At 46.8% G+C, this 24,978-nt stretch overlaps 1 protein-coding gene and 1 long non-coding RNA gene across 2 annotated transcripts; one reads left to right on the top strand and one right to left on the bottom strand.

Moving 5' to 3' along the window:
• Positions 1 to 150: 150 nt before the first annotated feature.
• On the bottom strand, positions 151 to 8,786 carry LOC117092758. The gene is made up of 3 exons (XR_004440901.1): positions 8,699 to 8,786; positions 7,889 to 8,012; positions 151 to 331 (listed from the first exon to the last, which is right to left on the bottom strand). It is a non-coding gene; the product is annotated as an uncharacterized LOC117092758 (long non-coding RNA).
• On the top strand, positions 7,570 to 23,101 carry TMEM269 (transmembrane protein 269). The gene is made up of 6 exons (XM_033226831.1): positions 7,570 to 8,968; positions 13,724 to 13,862; positions 17,393 to 17,487; positions 18,189 to 18,332; positions 18,990 to 19,190; positions 22,691 to 23,101. The coding sequence occupies exons 1-6, from the start codon at positions 8,941 to 8,943 to the stop codon at positions 22,816 to 22,818; spliced, it is 735 nt and encodes a 244-aa protein (XP_033082722.1). The 5' UTR covers positions 7,570 to 8,940; the 3' UTR covers positions 22,819 to 23,101.
• Positions 23,102 to 24,978: the final 1,877 nt, after the last annotated feature.

The raw sequence follows: 24,978 nt of genomic DNA, 5'->3' as shown, positions 1-24,978 counted from the left end.
CAGTTTAAAATTCATCTGGGAACGAGAATGTTGGGTAATGGAGGGTGATTAAAACCCGCCCTCCCCCCAAAAAAAACCACTTGGCTTGGCTGGACCAGAGAGTGTGTGATTCTGGGATTGCTGTGCTGTTGATGAGGTTTGTCTTGCCCCTTTTGCCTCGCTGCCTTGCTAGAGTGAATGAGAATCTTAGGCAGCAGCAAAGGCCAGGTTTGGGGAGAGTCAACTTTGAAACTCACAAATTTTAGACTTGGAAGAGACGTTGGATGCTGCCACTAATCATTATAGAATCCACTGTGTAGTCTCCCAAGGAGGAGCTCCCAGGCTCAGCCACCTGCAGCAGAACAAACTCATTTAAATGACTACTTAAAAATACTGTGGAAGAGAGTATGGCAGTCGAGTGAGAAACAAGAAAAACAGCCAAATTGTTGACTGTGAGTTAACTCAGATTGAAATTCATTTTGACAAGAATTATTCAAGAACTTAAGGGCCTTTGGCAAAATTACTGTAGTTCTTATTCCCACTAAGCTGTTGTAGGACTCTACCTTCTTTCCTGTCTGTTTGGTGGAATTAGCTAAGTTTATGGATTATTTAGCATGGCTATAATCTATTGCAATATGCTGTAAAAGGACGGAGAGATGTGTCCTTGAGCTGACAATTGCCCAAGTTTCTGTCTAGGAATGGATGTTCCTTATGCTGATCTGCTTGGTAATACCCTCCCCCCGCCCCATTATTCATGGTCTGTCCTCATAAACTGCATTTCTTGTGAGCTGTAAATGGTCCACTTAAGGCCTCGCACAGGATGGGGCTAGAATCTAACAAACTCACTCAGATGACACTTGGTCGCTCGGTTCACATGGGAATGTTCTTTGGACTCAGCTGCAGAGGTCTTTTGCTGGGGTGCTGCAGAGTCGGAGGGAAGAGACATTAGTAGTACAGTAGTGGAGTCTGACTACAGAAAGTTTCCCAGGTTTTCAGAAGGTTCATTAGTAGTACAGTAGTGGAGTCTGACTACAAAAAGTTTCCCAGGTTTTCAGAAGGTTCTCACCTACATGATGATGACACATTTTGAATAGGTACGTCATTAGTTATCAGATAAACAAATTACTACAAACTTAATGGTTTAAAGCAACACCCATTTATTTCAGAGCTTATAGGTTAGGAGTTCAGGCATCATTTCATTGGGTCCTGTGCTTCACGGTTTCTCTGAAACCCTGTAAGGCTGAAATCAAGTTATTGGTCAGGGATGTTCTCATTTGAAGGCCTGACTGGGGAACGATCTGCTCCCAAGCTCACTTGTATTGTTAGCAGAATTTCTTTTCTTTTTTTTTTTTTTTTGTTTTCTGAGACAGAGTCTCACAGTGTTGCCAGGCCTGAGTGCAGTGGCTCAATCTCAGCTTACCGCAACCTCCGCCTCCTGGTTCAAGTGATTCTCCTGCCAAATAGCTGGCATTACAAGCACACGCCACCATGCCCAGCTAATTTTTTTATTTTTAGTAGAGACAGGGTTTCACCATGTTGGCCAGGAGGTCTCGATCTCTTGACCTCATGATCCACCTGCCTCAGCCTCCCAAAGTGCTGGTGCTTGAGCCACCGCACCGGGCTTGTTGACAACCCTCAAGGGTTGCTGGCTTCAGGGGTTCCACTAGCTGACTGTTGGCTGGAAGTTGCCCTCACTTCTTGCCACACGAGCCTCTACAACATGGCAGCTTTCTTAAGCAAAGTAAGCAAAGATTAGAGTCTGCTAGCCAGATGGAAGTTATAGTCTCATGATCACAGAAGTGACATTTCATCACCTTTGCTGTAATCTGTTGGTTGGAAGCAAGTCACTAGGCCAGCCCATATTCAAGGGAGGGAGTTATACAAAGGCATGTATACCAGAAGGCAGACATCACTGAATCATCGAACAGATCCTAGAATCTATCTGCCACAGGGCTCAGTTGAGAAGAAGAAAGGAAAGTTCTGGGTAAAAAAGGCAGTATTACAAAGTGATGGTTAACTGTGATGGTGTCAGAGTCATAGATCTGCACTTGACTCGCAACTCTGACAAGACAGCCTCCCAGCTGGCATTCCTGCTTCCTCCTCTATCCCCTCTCCAATCCATTCTGCATGCAGTCATCAGCTTGATCATTTGAAAATGCAAATCTCCCTCACTCTTGACATTTCCTTACCTCAAGAGCGGGACAGCAGTGATTGAAAAGAGAGAAACTTCCTTTTGTTCAGTAAGATGTACTCCCTGCACTGACCACCAAGGGGTGGCATTGCTCTTTCCTGGTTAAGCCAGTTACCACACTTGGGAAGGGCTAGTGGCAATGTGAGGTGATTTGGGGCACCTCAGAATGGGAAACTAGGACCCAGTGATTATATACAGTAATCACTTTTCATTTACCCATCCATCCATTCACCTGATAATTTCATTAGTATGAAGTGCCTTCTAGGTTCCAGGTTCTGGGGAATAATAGAGCTGAATAAGAAATCACTATTTCCAAGGAGCTCACAGTATGGTAGGGAAGGAAACAAGTTAACAACTCCAAGAGGCTCTAAGAAGGGGTGTGATAGAAGTACGTTTGGAATACTATGGAGCTCCGGGGAGGGGTTCCTTATTGAGCTTGGAGAATTTGGGAAGACTTGGAGGAGCTGATGCCTGCTTGGTGTTGAACACCATACAAGTTAGAACTTTCTGGAGGCTCCAATTGCCCTTTCATAGGAAGTTTGTCTTTTGGGGGTTGGGGTAGGGTTCATTTTTGGATGGAGTTTATTTGTGAATGAAGAAAGGGACATCAATTTAAGCCATATCAACCAAAGCAGTCCTGGTCACAAGGAGGGGTGGAGTGAGATATGTCCCGGCTAGAAAATCCTTGTGTCTAAAAGCTAGGAGATAGATGAAGAGGGGAAGGAAAAAACATTCCAGACAAAAAATAACATGGAAGGGACATTGACTAGAAATGATACGACATGTGGGGAATTGCAGCCAGTTAAACAGGAGAATATGGACTAGGAGCTATGGGAGAAGAACTAATGGAAGGATTTGGGTAGATTGGTAATATTGGCCATTAGAAACATTATTTTGGCAGCAGAGGCTGGGTAGAGGGAAGACAGGAGCTTCCATCCCTAATCAAGGCAAGGGATGATGGGAGTCTGAACTAAGCAGTGGTAGAATGAGAGGACCTGTATTTCACCAATTGCAAGGTGTACTCCCCCCCCCCAACATTTTGGTATCTCAAACCTGGACACTTCTAAAAGTCAGTGGCATGTCACAGTTTAAGTGGATTTTTTTCTTTCTTAGAGCTACATAAAAGGATCAGAACAGATAGCATCTTACATTTGATGAAGCATGGCACATTGAAAGTACAATCAATTGCCATCTTGTTAATAAAATGTCAGAGGGATGAGAAGAAAGACTCTTAGATGATGCTTGAATTCAAGCATTTCTGGCTTGAATATCTGCAATGAATAGTGGGGATCCACTCAACAAAATTTGCAGGAGGAGGAGGACATCCCTATTATTTCCCAGAATAATCAGTGATATTCTGTGATATTGATAATCCACCTCGTTGGCCCTTCCCAAGTTACTGGGTGTGAGTAACAGCTGACTGTAGCTCCCTTTCTCCACCCTAGTGCTCTGGAAGGAGGAAAGGAGAGCTGGCTTGTATCTTACTTTCTCAAGTTATCAGTTCACAGACATGAAGAGTATTAGTGTTACAGATACAAAGATGATAAGTACTGTCTAGTGAGTCTTTATTCTGCTAAGTGTATCCATTATCTCTTTTAATCTTCACATAACCCACCATCGATGAGGTATATAGTATTCTTTTTTTTTTTTTTTTTTTTTTTTTTTGAGACGGAGTCTTGCTCTGCCGCCCGGGCTGGAGTGCAGTGGCTGGCTCTCAGCTCACTGCAAGCTCCGCCTCCCGGGTTCACGCCATTCTCCTGTCTCAGCCTCCCGAGTAGCTGGGACTACCGGCGCCCGCCTCGTCGCCCGGCTAGTTTTTTGTATTTTGTAGTAGAGACAGGGTTTCACCGTATTAGCCAGGATGGTCTCGATCTCCTGACCTCGTGATCCGCCCGTCTCGGCCTCCCAAAGTGCTGGGATTACAGGCTTGAGCCACCGCGCCCGGCCTATAGTATTCTTATGTTACAGAGCAGGAGGATCTCAGAGATTCTGAAACTGGCCCATGGTTATACAGATGGGAAGTGGTAGAGGTCAGATTCAGACACAGTCCTGTTTGAGTCTGATCATAACCTTAATCCTGTTTGGGCCAATTAAGACAGTCATAAAGGATTTCAGTATAGAGCTATAAAGAAGTTAAATCACAAAAGTGATAAAGTACGGTTTTTTTGTTTTTGTTTTTGTTTTTGTTTTTTTGAGACAGTCTCACTGTGTTACTCAGGCTGGAGAGCAGTGGCTTAATCATAGCTTACTGCAGCCTTGAACCCCTGGGCTCAAGCGATCCTCCTGCCTTAGCCTCCCAAGTAGCTAGGAATACAGGTATGCACCAATACGTCCAGCTAATTAAAAAATTTTTTTGTAGAGATGAGGACTCACCATGTTGCCCAGGCTAGTCTCAAATTCCTGGCCTCAAGCAGAATAAGATGTTTATGTGAGATACTACCGGAGTAGTTCACTTGAGCGTTTAGTGATAGGTATGTAGAGGATGTATATCAAGGTATAGAGAAGTTAAGTAACTTATTTAAGGTCATACAACTTATAAGCAATTGAGCCCATATCTCTGGCATTAAAGCCTGGATATAGAACTTTAAGGAGCTGGAGCTTGGGAGGAGGGAACTACAATGTGCCTGGAAAAATTTCATTTCTGTAGTCTTAAACAGCTTTTGATTGAGTGGAGCAGCCTGTACTTGAAAGCTTTTTTCTTCATTTTGATTTGTACTATTATCATCTCCTGCTTTTCTCTACTTCACTGACTGTACCTTTTCTGTGTCCTGATCCTCCTCTTCCTAACATCTACATTCTGAGGCCAAGCTTGTGGCCCTGTCTTCTTTATCTCTAGTAAGTTGTCTAATCCATTCCCCAGGCTTTAAATGCTGTCCACCCACTGCTGACTCGCATACGTACCTCCAACCCTCATCAGTCCCCAAGTTTCATGCACACTTGTTTGTCCAGCAGCCTTACTTGCTATCTTCACTTGACTTGTAGTCATTACAAATTTAACGTGTCCAAATCTAAACTCTTGAGTTCATCCCCAAAACCTGTTTCACCACCAGGCCTCTCTCTTTCTGTCAGCACCTGTCTCACATTGTTGTAGCAGCCAAGAACCCAAGTCATTCTTAATTGTTCTTGTTCTCCCCATACCAGTCAGCAGTCCCAGCTCTGCCTTCAAAATGTATCCCAAATGTGACTGCTTCTCTTCTCCTCACCCCTTTCCCCCTTAGTCCAAGCCACCAACATGTCCAGCCTGGACAATGCAGTAATTCCTAACTTGTCTCCCTGCTTCCACAGAGATTGTCAACATCATCTTTTGAAACTACAAACCAGATCACACCTCTGTTAAAAAAAAAATCCCAGAGTTTCTCATTTCTTCCCTAGATTCTATGTGATCTGCCACTCTCAGGACTCAGCATGTTCCTGCTTTGCTGACCTTGCTGTTCTTCCCACACACCAAGCTCATTGCTGCTCATTTGCATTTGCTGTCTCATCTGCTTGGAGCATTGCCTCCACGATCTTTGCAGGTTTGTGTCTGCTCATCCTTTAGGTCCTTGCTGAAATACCACTTCCCTGATTACCCTATCAGAAATAGCAACCCTTCTCACATTAAAGTGGTTCTGATTCTGCTTTGTTTTCCACAGCACTTAGCACAACCCGAAATGATGTGTGTTTTGCTTCTGTTTATAAGTTCTGTGATTATAAGTTCTGTGAGGACAGAGACTGTCTTTGTCTTGTTTCCTGCTGTCTCTAGCATCTAAAATAGTGCCTGGCGCAGGATAAATACTCTTAATAATGAATAAGTAAGTGGGCCAGGCATGGTAGCTCATGCCTGTCATCCCAGCACTTTGGGAGGCCAAGGCAGGCAGATCATTTGAGGTCAGGAGTTTGAGACCAGCCTGGCCACCATGGTGAAACCCCCATCTCTACTAAAAATATAAAAATTAGTCAAGTGTGGTGGCAGGCACCTGTAATCCAGGCTACTCAGGAGACTGAGGCACAAGAATTGCTTGAACCCGGGAGGCGGAGGTTGCAGTGAGCCAAGATTGCGCCAGACACTCCAGCCTGGGTGACAGAGTGAGACTCCACTTCAAAAAAAAAAAAAAAAGAATAAATCAAGTAAATCAATGGACGGATATCTGTAGCTCAGTACCTATATCCTGCAAAGGATCCAAGTCAATGCAGTTAATAGAAGTATAATGGGAGCCACATGTGTGATCTAAATTTTTCCAGTAGCTACATCAGAAAGTAAAAAGTGAAATTAATTTTAAGAATACATTTTATCACAGAGTGCAGTGGCTCATGCCTATCATCTCAGCAGTTTGGGACTCTGAGGCAGGAGGATCGCTTGAGCCTAAGAGTTCAAGACGAGCCTGGCCAACATAGGGAGATCTCATCTCTACAAAAAATACAAACATTAGCCAGGCATGGTGGCGTGTGCCTGTGGTCCCAGCTACTTGGGAGGCTGAGGTGGGAGGATTGCTTGAACCCAGGAGGTCAAGGCTGCTTTGAGCTATGATCATGTCACTGCATTCCAACCTGAGTGACAGAGTAAGACCCTGTCTCAATAAATAAATAAATACATTTTATCTAACCCAGCATATCCAAACTATTAGCATTTCAACAAATTACTAAAAAAAATTATTTTACATTCTTTTTTAATCTAAGTATTCAAACTTTGGTATATATTTTATACTTACAGCACATCTCATTCAGACTAACCACCTTTCAAGTGCTCAGTAGCCACTTGTGGCTACTGGCTACCCTATTAGCGCAAGTGTAAGTAGCCTAACTTACTGTTCCTGTTCTGTACTTCCTGTGAGATCCAGAATGAGGAAAGCTAGAAACTTCTGGTAGGGGGTATCTTTCTCAGCTACCCTGCTTCCTTCCCCTCTCCTGAAGGAAACTTTGGGGATGTCCAGGCTAACAGATATATGATCCTATCCTTAGATTAATAATGCTAATAATTGAGCTTCTACTCTGTGCCAAGCATATAATCTCATTTAATTCTGACAACAATCCCATTTTACAGATTAGGAAACAGGTTTAGAAAAAGTAACTTGTTCACATTTATACATCTGGTAAGTGTTAGCGCTGGAATTGTAAACTTGGTTTAAAGGTAAGCTGGTATAATCATTATGCTACAATTTTTAATTTGCCACTCTTTTTTTTTTTTTTTTCGAGATAGAGTCTCGCTTTGTTGCCCAGGCTAGAGTGCAGTGATGCAATCTCGGCTCACTGCAGCCTCCACCTCCTGAGTTCAAGCAATTCTCCTGCCTCAGCCTCCCAAGTAGCTGGGACTACAGGCACACACCACCACGCCTGGCTAATTTTTTTTTTTGTATTTTTAGTAGAGAGGGGGTTTCACCATGTTGGCTAGGATGGTTTTGATCTCCTGATCTCGTGATCAGCCCGCCCCAGCCTCCCAAAGTGCTGGGATTATAGGCGTGAGCCACCGCACCAGGCTAATTTGCCACTTTAATGGGCCACATGGCAGGGAGCAATGAAGAGAAACACATAGATGATCAAAGGAAGCTGGCCTGACTCAGACTGGGGTGTGTAGCACACCTTTAGTCGCATCCACCTGGTTTCTCACACACCCTAGGTCTGACTTTGGTATCGCTGTTTTCAGGTCTCAGCTCCACTAATTATTAATGGTGTATTCTCCAGTAGAATCAGCTGTCTGATCCCCTATTTCCTCTTCTGTAGGACGGGAATGCTAACACTAACCTCAGGGTAGCTGAGAAGTTCCAGTGAGATGATGAGAATGTCTGTACAACATGTAGCCCAGCACTTGCTGCCTGGTGTTCCCCTCAGAACATGCTCGGTCTTGCACTCCTCTTTCCCGGGCTGGCTGCAAGGAGAGGCAAAGTATCACTTGACCTCCTAGCTCCCTTGCCCTTTTATATTTTCCTGTGGGGTCCTTACAGTGATCCCTGCTCTAGTGTCGCTTCCAGTGGGCTGGTGAGGATGGGGCCCTATCTGAGAACCGGTGCCTGAAATCCTTACCCAATACCAAAAAGTTTCTTTCTGTAGCACTCTGTCAGCCCAACTGCCAAAGATAGTCACCTCTGAGAAGCTCTTATCCCCTCCCTCTCGCTGCTCTCACCCCTGGGAGTCTATCTCACTTGGGCTCCTGAGGGGGCTCCTTCCCATCCCGTCTGTTGCTCATCTGCCTCCTGGCCTGCAGGATTGCAGATCCTTCCTCCACAATGGCTGCCAGGTTAGTCTTCCTGAAACAACCTGACCATGTCACCTTCCTACTTAAAAACTTTTCTTCAGGAATTGAGTGCAAATTCCTTAGCTTGTCATTCATCCAAATAGTATTCCTATGTGCCTATGCCCTTCTTATAGGCACAGCAACAGCAGCGAAGCAAATGTACAAGCAGTCCTGCCCGCGTGGAGCTTACCCTCTAGGGGCCCCGCAGAGGCTGGGCCCAGCATCCCAACACAGCCTCGCCTCCCCAGCACACTTCCCGCCCCACTCCAGGCCCACGCGCCTGGGCCGCCGTCTCCACCATGAAGCCTTCCCAGCCTCACCCAGGTAGAGGAGACGTCCGCTCCCCCGGGACTCCTCCATTCCCCGCCGCCCCTACTACAAGACCTGGGCTCCCCTGGAAACGGACGCCCTTCTCCCTGTCTACAGGCCCGCAACCCCTCCCCTGCTCTGGGGATTGTGAGCTAAGAGCCAGGGTGGGAGCGAGAGGCTCTCCTCTTCAGGGCTGGCCCCTTCCACCGCACAGGAAACGGGGCAGGAGGGCGGACCACCATCGCAAGTAGGAATGCCTTGTCCCCAGGGTGACCCCCCAGGTGAGCCTCCGCGGCCGCGTGGAAGGGACAAGAAGCGCCGCTCCCCGGGTGCTGTTGGCGACCAGCCCGGCTCCATCTTCCCGGTGTCGTAGCGGCTGGAGCCGGGCCTGGGGAGCCTTGGGACAGCCAGAGTGGGCCAGGGGACCACGTCTCGTCCCCAGAGGCCGGGGACGGTTTCCAGCCTCCAGGAAAGGAGCGGGGGCTGGGAGGGGAGAGGGTCTAGAACTGGCATGAGCGGCGTTGCCGTGTCTGTGCCACGCGTGTCACCTGCTGGAGAGCTCCGCCTGGATGATTTCACTCCGCGGAGGCGCCGCCCCGCCACTCAAGTCAGAAACCTCAGAGCCATACTCAACTCTCCCCTCCTCTCCAGCACCACTGTCACAGCCCTGCTTTTCTCCTCCTCATGTCCATGCTCCCCTTTCCCCGCCCTTCCCCCCTCGTCCCCCCACCCCCCCCGTCGTCTCTTGGCCGGTTTCCTTTTCTGTAGTTTGTCCCCTCAGAGCCGCCCTGCCCTCCCTGCCCGTGTCTGACCAAGACTCTGCCCCCTTACTGAACACCACAGTCCCCGCCACGGGCTGCCACTCAAGGTCACGTCTGCACGACCACCCCCTGCAGCCTACCTGCCAGTGTCACCTCTGGTCACCCCTCTCTTCCAGGATCCAGGGATCCCGCCTCCTCATTGTGCTTCCGCACCTGCAGCTCATTCCCTGGGCCAAGAATGCCCCTCCTAATTCTTTTTTTTTTTTTTTTTTTTTTTTTTGAGACGGAGTCTCGCTCTGTCGCCCAGGCTGGAGTGCAGTGGCCAGATCTCAGCTCACTGCAAGCTCCGCCTCCCGGGTTTACGCCATTCTCCTGCCTCAGCCTCCTGAGTAGCTGGGACTACAGGCGCCCACCACCTCGCCCGGCTAGTTTTTTGCATTTTTTAGTAGAGATGGGGTTTCACCGTATTAGCCAGGATGGTCTCCATCTCCTGACCTCGTGATCCGCCCATCTCGGCCTCCCAAAGTGCTGGGATTACAGGCTTGAGCCACCGCGCCCGGCCCCCTCCTAATTCTTTGTTCACCCTTAGAGACCCTGAAAAATGTCACCACAGGAGTGGAACCTTCCTCTGCCCCACCCCAGACTTAGTCTCTCCACAACAGCTGGCACATCCCCTTGTCCAACATTACACTTGTCCCTACACACAGCTGCCTCCTCTACCAGACTGAGCTGCTGGAGGGTGCGGCCTAGCTCTTGTTCTTCTCCCCATCCCCCCACACACGAGGCCTGACACAGAGCAGCCATCAGCAATAAATAAACAGCATTTTAAAAAATGAGTAAGTAGAAGATCATAAGAACTGGGTAGTTGCTGGGTATGTGGAAGGGGCTGGACTGTTGGGCGTTCATCTGAGAAGGCTTCTTGGAGGCCACATTGGGCAGGGTTAGATGGGGGGTCAATAAATTTGGTGCAACCAGAGGGCCTCGGGGAAGCACCAGAGTGACCTGTGATGTTAATTTAACAAACACAGAACAACTTCTATTGTCAGGCCTCATACTGGGCACAGGGACCTCGGCCAGCACTCAAATTGCATCCCCTATAGGAACCCCAGGGTAGGTGGTGCCAAAACTCTGCCAAAACAGAGTGCCAAGTGTCACATGGTAAGCACAAGAAGACGAAAGCATACAGATGAGGGACACCTAACATGCTGGAGGCGGGGGTGGGGGATGTCAGAGGGGCTTCCCAAAGAGGAGCACTACCCAACCCAAGACCAAAGAGAGGTTCTGAGAAGGGTGGGGAGGACTGAGAGGAAGCTGGGAGAGCTGAGCAGGGGTGGCATACCAAACACAGGAGTTGGACTCCATCCTGAGGGCATTCAAAAAGCTGGGGAGTGACCAGATCACCTGCAGTCTGGTGCTATGCGAAGCCTCAGCCCTCACCCCTCCTGGGAGCCTTCTCACCTCCTGGCAGGCTGAGCCCCTTTACAGTGCTCCCTTAGTAGCCTGGTCGCCTCTTTTCTGTGCAGGGTTAGGTACTGCGGCTAAACTGTGTCCCTTGGTCTTAATCTTCTCTGTGTCCCAAGCACCAGGCACCACATCTTGCCCCTGGCCAAACATTTGCTGAATGAATGGTGGATGGTTCCTTATTTCTGTTGTCTACTATAGCCCTTATTCTCAGTTCCACATCCTTTCACACCTGGGACCTGTGCATTCTGCTGCAAACAGCATTTAATTGTGAAAGAGGAGACCCAAATCAAATCCTGGCTCCACCATTTACTGGACAAGTCACTTAACTCTCCTGAAACCTCAGTTTCCCCATCTGTAAGATAAGGTACCACTATGAATAAGTCTCCACATGTATGCAAAAGACTCATTTCCTTGGATAGGTTGTAAACTCTGTGATGGCAGGGACCAAGGTTTCTACCAGCACCCAACTCAGGCAGAGCATATAACCAATACAATGCTCAGTCCTATTGATTGGTAGACAGCAGAGCACAGGGGAAAGACCACTTAAGGCAAAATTGTAAGTTTTGTTCTGCCACTTCTGGTGTGACCTTGAGCTAGGTTATTCCTATCTCTGAGTCTTCCTTGCTTTACCTGGAAAGTAGGGATAAGAACCCTTGCCTGACAGTGCTCACAGGGCCAGTGGAAATCCTAAATGTGAAAGTGGTTTGTGAATGGAGGAGATAACGAAAGAGATAATATAGTAGACAATTGACCATTAATTAAAAATTAACCAGCTGTGAAGTAGCACAGAGGCAGCAGCAATGCTTGACAGCTGGTAGACAGACCCTAGGCACCTGCTAACTGACTCTGAGCAGCAGATACTGGGATGTTTGATCTTGCTGGGGTCAGCCCAGAGACCCAGGAGAGACCACTACAGCAGGTTCACGGGGAGGGAGTATGCAGCAAGTCCTCTGTCCCCTTCCCCTCCCAGATTTCCCTGGCTTGCATTGCTTCCTGTCTTAGGTTTGGAGGGGCTCTGGCATAAGAAGGTCTTAGGAATCCCAATGGCTCTGGCCATGTAGCTACTGATCCCCTTTGGTGAGTAAGGCTGGCCCACTGAGGCAGTGAGCCCAGCAGTGCTGCCCTGATAAACTCTAGTCCCAAACTCCAAGTCAGCCCTCCCAGCTGCTGGCATCTTTGTGGCAGGTTAATGAGAAAGGACCATGGTTTGTCTCAGCTCTTGTCCAGACCAGGTGGGCCTGGGGCTGAACAGAGGGGCTGGATGGAGGCAGAGCTGGAGGTGAGATTAATCCTCACCTCTGAAATGGGTGAGGATTAAATGAGAAGACAGATCTGGGAACACCTTGAAGCTTGTTTATTTTACTCAAGTGCAGGATCTATTTGTGGCTGATACATTTGCCCCAACCAGTGGGGCTTCTCAGTTTTGAGGAGGAATGGGGCTCTTTCTCCAAGAGACTCAGTTGCACAAGCAGATTATGTGTAAGGTGTACAAATGTGGTCTTAGAGTAAAAGCAGAGATAAGACAGGCTGTGAAGATGGGCAGGGCCAGCCAATTCCTTGTTGTGGGAGAGACTGGGAGAGACTGGGAGCGCTGTGGGACCTAGGCTGGACAGTCCCACACACACAGGGAGGCTGCTGCTGTCTCGCAGGCCTGGCCATCGAGCTCCCTCACTGCCACGTCCCACACACCTCCTCCTACTGAAATCTATGCCCCCAGCAGAAGAAACACCAGATTTAGAATCAGATGGGATTTGGTTCTACTTACTGTGTGACTTTGAGCAAATATCTTCCTTTCTTTTAATCGTAGTTTCCTCATTCGTAAAATAGGGGAGAATTCTAGCACCATCCCCTGAGGTTGTCAGGCTCTGAGAAGCAGACACAGGAATGAGAACATGGTGAAACGATCTTTGTGAACTATTCAGTGTTGTACACATTCTTTTTTTTTTTTTTTTGAGACAGAGTCTCACTCGGTCACCCAGGCTGGAGTGCAGTGGTGTGATCTCGGCTCACTGCAACCTCTGCCTCCCAGGTTCAAGCAATTCTCCTGCCTCAGCCTCCTGAGTAGCTGGGACTACAGGCATGCACCACCACACCCAGCTAATTTTTGTATATTTAGTAGAGACAGGGTTTCAACATGTTGGCCAGGCTGGTCTCGAATTTCTGGCCTCAGGTGATCCACCTGCCTTGGCCTCCCAAAGTGCTGGGATTACAGGCATGAGCCACCGTGTCCGGCTACGCATTCATTTTTAATCTGTCGTCTCTTCCCTTGTGGGAAGTAGGCCTGCTGTTCTGATTGGGGCCTGTCAGAACCAGGACCTTAAGGCACCTCGGCTGCAGCCCTGTGCTTCAGGAGGAGTGAGCTTGGACTGTGGGACAACAGGACTTCCTGGCACTACTTCTCTCTCAGACCAATCCTTGGTCAGTGACAAGGGCCCACCTCTCAGATGGGAAAAGGGCCCATATCCCCTGCATTCTGGGCCATGGGGCTCCAGGATGGTCGGCATATGGACTGGAGGGATGTCTGCGCTGCAGGGCAAAGGTGCAGCCAGAGAGGGAGTGGAAACTATGCTTGTGTTGGTTCACCCACTCTGCTATTGAGCTTTTGCAAGACGCTGGATCCTCAGCACCTTTGTCTTCACCTCCTGAGTCTCCTTCATCTACCTCCTGTCTCCCTTAGTCTAGTCCAGCCAGTGAAACCGAATGTAGGGAGGGTGCCATTTTGGGATGAGGTCTAGTGGAACAGGTCCCTGGGAGCCTCTTCTGGGACTCCTTGACCTTGGGAACCCTTTGCCCCTCTCTCTTGGGCCCCAGGTAAGGGTACCAGTTTCTTCCTGAGCCATGACCAGAGCCATTCCCAGATAAATGAGGTTTCCTGGAAGGATGTTACCAATGCCTTATCTCTGGCCAACATGGTCCTGGGGCTCTTCTCCATCATCTTCAGCTTCAGCAGGTAGGTCTGGGGCCCAGCAAGCTCTTAGCCAAGAGCTGGAGCCAATGGCATGAGGGAAGGAAAGGGAGAGTCTAGACAGCAGGTACTGAGGCACAGGAATCCACAGTGTACCCAGGGAAAGTGCAGTGGCTTAGGAGTCAAAGGGCCGAGATCCCAGACTCAACTGTACCAGTTCATTCCAGCTGTGGCAGTGTAGAATGGTTTTTATGAGAAAGTCAAGAGATTCTGTTCTGGTGGCCTGTATAAATTGTAAAGATTTATACAATCTTTGGGTAGGCCACAGTTCATAGTATCTAATTCTTAGATCATACGACCTGGCAGAATATTTGAAATTAGCACTGTTTTGGAAGGTCCGAGACATGCATATGTTCCCCCAAAACGTTGTAAGCAAATTCTGTGTCTGTAAGTTGAATCCCATTTCAATGTTTTTGGGATATCAGTCCTTTAAAGATAAATCCTTTATGATGCAGGTAACGTCTTCTTAATCTACTCGATTGTCTATAACCATCAGCAAGTGACTTCTCTTTGGATTTGTTTCTCATCCATAAAATAAGATGACTTTACCTGATGATGTTTAAGCTCCCTTGCAGCTGGAAATTTTTGTGATTCTCTAAAGTCTTGGTTTTTCGAATATAATAAAGTAGGGCGCACCTACAGCAGAAAATCTCTTTTTTAAAGAAACTTTTTTTGTTTTGTTTTGTTTTTTAGAGATGAGGTCTCACTATATTGCCCAGGCTGATCTCAAACACCTGGGCTCAAGTGATCCACCTGCCTAGGCCTCCCAGAGTGCTGGGATTACAAACGTGAGCCACTGTGCCCAGCCCAGAAAACTTCTATCTTCTTAGTTCAGCCTAATTATCTGGGAGTGTTGTTTTTTTGCCATAATGGTGTCCTGAGTATTTTTATTTAGCTTCAGTCCCCTTTAGATACATAGGACTGGGTCTAAACAAAGGAAATGCTGTGGTTGTTTGGAGACAGCTGAGGTCTAGGTCAGGCCCGTTGCTTCTTCTAGGCTGCCTAAGCATTGCAATCGGTGCAGACTTGAGAATGGGCCTCTCAGGGCAGGTTTGCTTGGAGCTGTGCTGGCAGCTTTTAGAGGGACCTGGGGACAGGTGCTGGATGGAAGCACAGAATTAAGAATATGGGGTCTGAAAGAGCTCATGGAAATAATTTAAAGCATCAAAATACATGAGACAAAAACTAATAGAACTGCAAGGACATATTGATGAGTCCACTATCAAGGTTGGAGATTTCCACACCCCTCTATCAGAAACTGACAGATCCAGCAGGCAGAAAATCAGCAAAGACATACTTGAAGTCAGCAACACCATTGATCATCCCCTGGATAAAATGGACATCTATAGAGTACTTCATCCAACCATGCAGAGTACACATTCTTCTCCAGCTCACTTGGACAGATCACATTCTGGGCCATAAAACATACCTTAACAAATTTAAAAGAAGCATACTCTCAGACCACATGGAAATGAACTAGAAGTCAATAACAGAGGCCGGGCGCGGTGGCTCAAGCCTGTAATCCCAGCACTTTGGGAGGCCGAGATGGGCGGATCATGAGGTCAGGAGATCGAGACCATCCTGGCTAACATGGTGAAACCCTGTCTCTACTAAAAAATACAAAAAACTAGCCGGGCGAGGTGGCGGGCACCTGTAGTCCCAACCAGCTACTCCAGAGGCTGAGGCAGGAGAATGGCGTAAACCCGGGAGGCGGAGCTTGCAGTGAGCTGAGATCCGGCCACTGTACTCCAGCCTGAGTGACATAGCAAGACTCCGTCTCCAAAAAAAAAAAAAAAAAAAAAAAAGAAGTCAATAACAGAAAGATAGCTGAAAAATCCTGAATATATGGAGATTAAACAACACACTTCTAAATGACACATGGATAAAAGAAGAAGTCTCACGAAACATTAAAAATGTTTTGAACTAAAAAAATGACAAGACGATTTATCAAAACTTATAGGATGCAGGGAAAGCAGTGCTTTGCTTTGAGGGAAATTTATTTCATTGAATGCATATATTCAAAAAAAGAAAGATTTAAAATCCATAATTTAAGCTTTAACCTTAGGAAACTAGAAAAAGAAAAGCAAACTAAATCCAAAGTAAGCATAACAAGTAAAAAGTAAAAATTAGGCCGGGTGCAGTGGCTCATGCCTGTAGTTCCAGCACTTTGGGAAGCTGAAGCAGGTGGATCACTTGAGGTCAGGAGTTCAAGACCAGCCTGACCAACATGGTGAAACACCATCTCTACTAAAAATACAAAAATTAGCTGGGTGTGGTGGTACATACCTGTAATCCCAGCTACTTGAGAGGCTGGCAGGAGAATCGCTCAAACCTGGGAGGCAGAGGTTGCAGTGAGCGGAGATCGCACCACTGCATTCCAGCCTGGACAGCAGAGGGACTCCATCTCAAAAAATAAAAATTAGAGTGGCAATCAAAGAAATTGAAAACAAGAAATTAATAGAGAAAAATCAATGAAACCAAAAGCTGGTTCTTTGAGATCAATAAAATTGATAAACATCTAGCTAAGCTAACCAAGTTTAAAAAATGAAAAGACAGAAATTACCAATATCAGAAATAAAACAAGGGTCATTACTACTGATTCCACAGACGTTAAAAGTATAATAAAGGAATGCTATGAACAAGCCTCTGCCCACAAATTTGATATCGTAGCTGAAAATAATCAATCCCTTAAAAGACATAAGTTGCTGGGCGTGGTGGCTCACGCCTGTAATCGCAGCACTTTAGGAGACCGAGGTGGGTGGATCACGAGGTCAGGAGATCAAGACCATCCTGGCTAACACGGTGAAACCCCGTCTCTACTAAAAATACAAAAAATTAGCCGGGTGTGGTGGCGGGCACCTGTAGTCCCAGCTACTTGGGAGGCTGAGGCAGGAGAATGGCGTAAACCCTGGATGCAGAGCTTGCAGTGAGCCGAGATCACACCACTGCACTCCAGCCTGGGCAACAGAGCGAGACTCTGTCTCAAAAAAAAAAAAAAAAAAAAGACATAAGTTACCAAAACTCACACAAGGAGAAACAGTTCATCTGAATAGGTTTGTATCTATTAAACAAATCATTTAGCACACACTCCTCATTTTACAGATGGGGGAACAAGCCTAGAGATGGGGTAGTGATTTAGCTAATAATTCATAGAGAGATGGTGGCAGAGGCTGGGCTAGAACCTAGGTCCCCTGTGCCATCAAAAATGCCTGGAAGTTAGAGTTGGAAGGGATCTTAGTGATGTTCTAGGGGGTTTGGGGCACCCCTTTAAGACTGTAGATTGAGTTTGTGAGGGATGTAGGCGTGTGTGTGTGCATGTGTGGTGTGAAAAGCAGCATATATCAGAAAGGATGTGACTGTGGGGGACATGAAGGGATGTGTGTATGTGTGCAAGTGTGGGAGATATGTAGGAAGTATATTAGTGTATACTAATATACTAATGGGGGGTGGGGGAGAGTCTCCAGTGGAGACTGCAAAAGTGCTTCCCCATTTGGGCTTGCTGGCCTGCACTTTAGGAAACGCCACTATGCCTCCTGGATGCTCCTGGTCAGCTTCCTGTTGGACATGGCAGTCAGGGCAATGACCAGCCACATCATCTGCTCCAAATGGGGTGAGTTCAGGCCCCAGGCCCCTAATCCTTGTCCCCAGTAGCATCCATCTGGGGTCACCCCTTCGTCCATCCTCTAACATCCCGCAGGCCTTCATCAGGCATCCACCCCTGTTCACACTGCCCCCCTCCCCGAGAGCAGCAGCAGCAGCCCTGGAGCAGGAGTTCGAGAGCCCCGCGGTCCAGCTCCGCCTCCTCTGCTGGCTCACTTATTGACCTTTGGGCAGTCCTGTCCTGGCTTTCAGTTTTCTCATCTGCCCTGCTTCCCTGTTCTGGACCCATCCAGGTACTGGAGTGGAAGTGGGTAGGGGCGGGGTGAGAGGAGGTTGGCAGAGAGGAGATGAAAATTAAACCAGCAGAGCAGCTGGTTTAAAATACAGTAAAATGCTTCCATGTAAGATTTAGCTTGAAAAAAGTCCCACAGCCTATCAGGTTGTATCTGATTGTAGTCCAACCCTTGCATGTTAAGGGATGGGAAAACTAAGATCTGAGAGGGAAATACTTGCCCAGGGCCACTGGCCAGCTCAAGGCAGAGCCAGGAGGAGATCCTAGTCTTTGATCTACAGACTGCCCCAGGGGAGCAGCTGTTGCTTTCTGGGACCTCAGGACCCCTCTTGTCACTACCCCAGCTCCCCTACTAGAGGGGGGCTAAGGTGCAAGACGTGGGAGTATAAGTTCTTCTAACTTTGGGCCCTCTGGGGCAGGAGCTGAGCTGAATGACTTTGCCGTCTTCACCACCTTCGGCCTGGCCTCCGCTCTGCTCCTAGGCGTGGATGGACTTCTGAGTGGGATCCTGGCCATCATCTATGTGTCAGCTGCTTCTTTCCACTTGTACCTTTATTCACCTGGTGAGTGGAACCAAGGTTGCCTTAGAACAGAGGGCAGGGGAGCACAGAACGGGGAGCTGTCGGATGCCAGAAGCCTGGGGTGCAGTTACTGACTCCTTTTTCGGAGCTCCTCTTCCTTCCTCCTTGCATGCCCCATGCTTCATGCTCATTGAAGGCTGCAGGCTGCACTGGCAGAGCCCTGCGCTGGGAGGCAAGGGCTTTTGTTTCTTGGAGCAGCTGTACCTCTTTCTCAATGCATGACCTGTGACATTGGGATGGAGCACACTGATTCTTGGACTAGAACTGGAGGTTGTATTCTAGTTCCTCAAAACAGATGGAGAAACCACGCTCCAGTGAGAGAAATTGTCTTGCCTAAGGTCACAAAGTGAGGGAGAGCAGATACAGCACAGGACTTAGACTAGCAGGTCTCAAAGCAGAGACTTCCTAGGAGCCAGGGCACACCCTGGTCCTAGCTGGCTGTCTGCTTTCCCTTGGAAACCCAATGTAAAACCCATGCATCGTCTTTGTGAATAAATGATTTTCAGCCTGCCACTGCCTTTGGGTTTAAGGGAATATTGTATCCTGGGTAGGGGAATACCCAAAGAGAGAGGGGCCTGCTTCATTTTGGTATCTTTAGAGCAGAGGGAAGCAGCTAATCTCCAGCGTTCTTCCTGGCAGGAGTCCCCTCCACATACAAGGGTCTACCCTGCCCCTATGCTTCCTGCATCCTGGCTTCCACCTCCCTTCTGACCAAAGGCAACAGGTTCATCCTCTGCTGCATGGCCTCACTCATGATTCTCTTCATGATGGACCAGAGCTACTATCCATATGACAAAATCCTGGAGTCTGAGAACTGGAAAAAATTGGTTTATATGGGAGGTGAGTGAAAATGTCACTATGGCCCATTTGTTATCACTGTTGCTTATTGCCACTGTACCTCACCCCAGCATTTTTCTGTCTCCCTTGTTCTGCTTTATTTTTCCCCATAGAACTGATGATCATCTGACATATTTACTAGTTTTCTTATTGTCTATAAATACTAAACCTACCCCCCAATAGGGGACTCTCTTTTATTCATGCTATTAATATAATCCCCAGTGCCTAGAAGTGTGTCAGTCACATGGTAGGTGTTCAGTATCTATTTGCTAAATGTTAATGAGTTCAAAAGAAATTTAGGAAGCACCCCCCGTGTGCCAGGTACTGGAAATCAACTTGGTAAACTAGGCAAACAGTCCCTGCCTCTGAATCTAGAGCCTGATCACAGAGGAGACAGATACCAAACAAATAATGGCAGAAATAACTAGAAACATAGAGTTTTACTGTATGTATTATGCAAGTGCATGGTGCTCTGAGAGAGTGTCAGAAGGTGACCTACTTCAGGCTGGGATGATCTGAAGGGAAGGAAAGGATCCTTAAGCAGGTGTCATTTAAGTGAGACCTACAAGAGGAGTGGCCAGGTGGGGATGGGGAGGTTCAGGAGGTTCAGGAAGAGGAACAGTTGTGATGGCTTTGAGGCCACAGGGGCTGGACACATTAGTGGAGCAATGTGGCTGAAACTTGCTGAGACAGCCAGTGACAAAGACTGAGGCCATGAGGTGAGCAGACCTGGCAGGATTTGGGATTTGAGACCAAAGGCAAACGAGGAGCTTCTAAAGGGATTTATGCAGGGAACTGGTATGGCTGGAGCAGCAGTTTTCAATGATCACTTTGACTGCAATGTGGAGAATAGATTGTAGGCCTGAGAATGTAAGTAAGAAAACAAACTTTTTGTTCAGATGAGAGGTGATGGTGGCAGTGGAGATAAAGAGAAGTGAATGGATTTGAGATAAATGTTGGAAATAGAATTGACATTGAGGAGGGAGGAGGAGACATGGATGACTCTTAGGGTTGGGGTTGAAGTAACTGAGCACTGGGTTCCAGGCCCTGAGTTCCTGGTCACACTGGTGCCTTGCAGAAGTCTCCCTAGAGCTTCCCCTGATTTAGAGCTTCCTTCAAGGAATATCAGCTTTTCTTCTCTTAAAATGTGCTCCTGTAAACAAGACAAACATCTATGGGGATACAGAGTTTCTTCCATTATTCCCGTGTGAGTCCACTATAGTTTATAGGGTCTTCGGTTTCATCCTGATCTTTCTCTTAAGGTTTCTACCTTTTGTAACATTAGCACCAACAGCCCTATCCAAGTTCCAGGAGCTGGCTCCTCCTGCGCCTTAGGTGGCAGAGGCAGAACGGTGGTGAGAAGCTTCTGGGTTTGGAAGCTTCTCAGGAAGACCTGAGCCCAAGCTCTAACTCTAGCACATATTAGTTGTATGAACTTGGGCTAATACCTCACTGTTTTGAGCTCAATTTTCTTCATCTGTAAAACGAAGCCACTAATCCCTACTTTGCAGGATTACTGAGATTAAATGAGATAATAAATATAAATCCTTTGGTACAGATGTGTCCATTTCTAGCCTTGTTCTTCTCCTCCACCTCCCCTTCTCCTATCTCATAACAGTAGTATTTCTTAGTGTTCTTCACTCCTGTGGATACTACTGATCCCCCTCGTCTCAAAATAAACCACATACTTGGCCTCAGCCTTCCTCAGATTGTCCTGCTGTGTGAGTAAAGGAGGAAACTGCACCTTACAGATTTTGACAACAGTTAATACCAGAGCCCTACTGGGTAGATTTCAAAATGGCTTCCGTGGACATTCCTTTTATTTGGAGTGCAGCCAGTTGCCTTCTTAGACTGAGGTCCCTTCTACCCCACAGAGCTTCATACATCTGAGAACTGGCCTGTGACCAGCACTCTGAGATGTTATGATATACAATTTTTTTTTTTTTTTTTTTTTTTTTACAGAGAGTACCCCAGTATCATATATATATGGTAGAGACAGTGTCTCACTGTTTTGTCCAGGCTGATCTCAAATACCTGGACTCAAGGAATCCTCCTGCCTTGGCCTCCCAAAGTGCTGAGATTACAGGCAGGAGCCAACACGCTGGCCACATACTTTCCAAGACAACTCTGGTTTTCACTATTGTCTTTTTGCCTCAACAGATCAATGACTATGCTTGAAATGCACTATTCCAAAATGCCCATGCATATCCTTAACTGCTTCTTACTCCTAGAAGCGGTCTTCTATCAGATCATATGTTCTGATTTCTCTTACAGGACACGTGGTGATCATTCCCATGGAAATACCATTGGCTCATACTCTCTTTGTCCTCTTTTTGAGCTCCCCGAGGCAGTGTGTCTAGTTTTTAAGAGTCAAGCAGAAGTGGGTTTGAATCAGGACCTTGCATGGGTTACTTCTGTTTCTTCTTATGAAAAACAGACTTAGTTCTAAACCACGGGATTATTGTGAAGTATAAATGAAAAAAAATGTACATATCTAGCAGAATGTCTAGTGCAAAATAGATATTCCACAAATGTGAGTGCTCTTCTGTCTTTTGGTGGCGAATCTGAGATGCAAATTGTGTTGGGAGTCTCCAAGACCACCTCTGAGAAGACTCACAGGACTCAGCTTGTTGTACTCGTGGCTAAGATAGATTTCAGCAAAAGGATACAAAGCAAAATCAGCAAAGGGAAAAGGTGCATGGGACAAAGTTCAGGGGAAACCAGGTGCAAGCTTCAGAGAGTCCTCTCCCAGTAGAGTCACACGAGATGCACTTAATTCCTCAGCACTGAATTGTGGATAATACAATGAAGTGTTGTCTACCAGGGAAACTGATCAGAGACTCAGTGCCCAAGTTTTTACTGGGGGATGGTCACGTCAGCACCCTGTGCCTACCACATACCAAAATTCCAGACTCCCAGAAGGAAAGCAGGTATTACCACTGTGCTTATACGGACAGTCCAGGAACAGCGAGACACTCTTATCAGTTGGGGAAAGTTTTATGTTGGTCTAGGGAACTGTTTACTATTCAAGTTTCCAGCTATCAGCCAAGGGCCAGCCTTGCAAGAAGGCCTTTCTGAAGATAGCAGTCTCAGGCCTGCATGTAAACTCTTTTCTGCATACATACCATATTGCATTGGTCATTATCACATGTTAAATTTAAAACAATGAGGAAGATTTTTTTTTTTCCTGACAAGAGTTTTTCAGTTTTTGTCTTGTTTTGTTTTGTTTTCCCTAACAAAGGCAATTCAGATTTATTCTTGGCTGGAACTTCTGATGTGAATTTGACACAATGGAACCTGAGACTGCACTGGGCTATACTTCTCTAGTTACTTACCTATCTCTATTAAACTGAACTGGAAGACAGGGCTCCTGTCTCTTTGTTTCTTTCTTAAGCACTGTGTGAAAAATAAAGAATGGGAGGGTGGGGAGGGGAGGGCAGGGGGTAGAAAGCATAGAAGACAGCTTTCTAGAAATTGAGTGTCTGCACTTTTTCTTCTTCCAGGTGTCATCATGCTGTTTTTCTCCCCATTGTCTCTGTCTGCGTTTTACTGCCTGATGTGGTCGCTCTCATACATCTTCTTTCCAGATGCTCTTTGGGGCAAGGCAGCCTGTCTTTCGCCACAGCGCTGAGGAAGCTAAGCGGCTCTACCAGCTCCTGCCGGCCCTGTGGGGTTTGTGTCAGCATACCGGGTCAAGCCTTGTGTAGCTGCACTAAAGCTTTGCGTGTACCTGTGTTGTCCTGTACTAGGTATATGCGATGTCTCTTGCCGTGAAGTGAGAAACCCAAAGTAGGGTCAGTGACCTTCCCTTCTTTCTGTTGATTCAGGGTTCTGACTCCCTTGGGGACAATACTTGTCAGAATATCCCCCTGCCTCAAGCTCAATGTGGGCTGGGTTTGAGTTCCAGCTCCGTTACCAACTGGGTGACTGTGTTACTAAGGTCTACCCCTTGGAAAGGAGTGACAGCCTTCAGAACTGGTATTGGCCTTGAGCTCAGCCCTGCCTGGTGGGACTTCCTGAAGCATTTCTTACTCTTGCAGACTCTGGCTCTGAGAGGAGAGCTAATCACAGGACTCTCTTATTGCCCAGTTTGAATGTGTGTAGGATTTTGTAACTTAAACATTCTGTATTTTAATAGTTCAAAGCTGCTGCCTTTTGCTTTGTTTAGCAATTAGATACATTGGGCATCATCTGGCTTGCAGGATCTCGTGTGGATTTTCTTTCCTACGCTAGAAACTACTAAATTCTAGCTATTCAGATGCCACTTCATATTCTAAAATCCAAATCAAATAGAAATAAACAGTACTGTATGGCAAAGTTGTACCTCACCGAGAACTTAGGTCCACTGAACCCCCAGTGTAGACAGACATTCCACCTCCCAGATGGTGGAATAAAGGATTGATGGCTGGTTCTGCTCCACCCTCAGAGACTGTGCCAGAACACCTTCTACCCTGGATATAACTTTTTTAAGTTTCCAGAACAATGCATGTGGTAAATATACATCTAGTCTTAAATTCGATGTTTAAAAATAAAAACCCAGGCCAGGCGCGGTGGCTCAAGCCTGTAATCCCAGCACTTTGGGAGGCCGAGACGGGCGGATCACGAGGTCAGGAGATCGAGACCATCCTGGCTAACACAGTGAAACCCCGTCTCTACTAAAAAATACAAAAAACTAGCCGGGCGTGGTGGCGGGCGCCTGTAGTCCCAGCTACTCGGGGAGGCTGAGGCGAGAGAATGGCGTAAACCCGGGAGGCGGAGCTTGCAGTGAGCTGAGATCCGGCCACTGCACTCCAGCCTGGGCAACAGAGCGAGACTCCGTTTCAAAAAATAAAATAAAATAAAAATTAAAAAAAAAAAAAAATAAAAACCCAAAGTAAGATTTGGCTGTAACAGAATAGATAGTGCCTTCCTGTTAAATCATTCATATGTTCCTAGTTAGATGGATTTGCCTGTGTTCCATGACTTTTTATCTCCTTCAGTTTAGGTTTTGTATTTTTGCTATCTGCCATAGTGCCTGACACTCAGAAATGTTCACTTTGTATATGAATTGATTTAGTTGTGGATTCTAGTAAGTTACATACAAGGTTACTATAATGTGGTAAGAATTTTACAAATATACACGGGCTTAGACATTTCAATACGATGTCCTTCAATGCTGTACATTCATTTCAATGTGATGCTCCCCTTAATCAAAGCATTTTAGGAACTCCAGTTTGAAAATGGTCTTCACATAAATTCTTTTTTTTTTTTTTTTTTTTTTTTTTGAGACGGAGTCTTGCTCTGCCACCCAGGCTGGAGTGCAGTGGCCGGATCTCGGCTCACTGCAAGCTCCGCCTCCCGGGTTTACGCCATTCTCCTGCCTCAGCCTCCTGAGTAGCTGGGACTACAGGCGCCCGCCTCGTCGCCCGGCTAGTTTTTTGTATTTTTAAGTAGAGACAGGGTTTCACCGTATTAGCCAGGATGGTCTCGATCTCCTGACCTCGTGATCCGCCCGTCTCGGCCTCCCAAAGTGCTGGGATTACAGGCTTGAGCCACCGCGCCCGGCCTCACATAAATTCTTAAGGACCAAGCAGCTGTAACAATGCCTGACTAAATAGGCGCTCAACAACGCCAAAAAGCGAAAAACATGTTTTATTCTGAACTGACTAAATTCTTTCCAAAAACCTAATATTTGAGATTAGCCAATTATGTTCTATTCTTAAATCAAATTAGGTATCATATTTGAACTCAAACGACTTGTGGCTGCTTCTAAAATTTGAAACTATGTTGAAAGGAAGAAGATGCAATTCTG

This window comes from Trachypithecus francoisi, unplaced genomic scaffold, assembly GCF_009764315.1.
Source record: "Trachypithecus francoisi isolate TF-2019V2 unplaced genomic scaffold, Tfra_2.0 Lachesis_group12, whole genome shotgun sequence".
NCBI classification, from domain to species: Eukaryota; Metazoa; Chordata; class Mammalia; order Primates; family Cercopithecidae; genus Trachypithecus; species Trachypithecus francoisi.
This window is presented reverse-complemented; position numbering and strand designations above follow the sequence as displayed.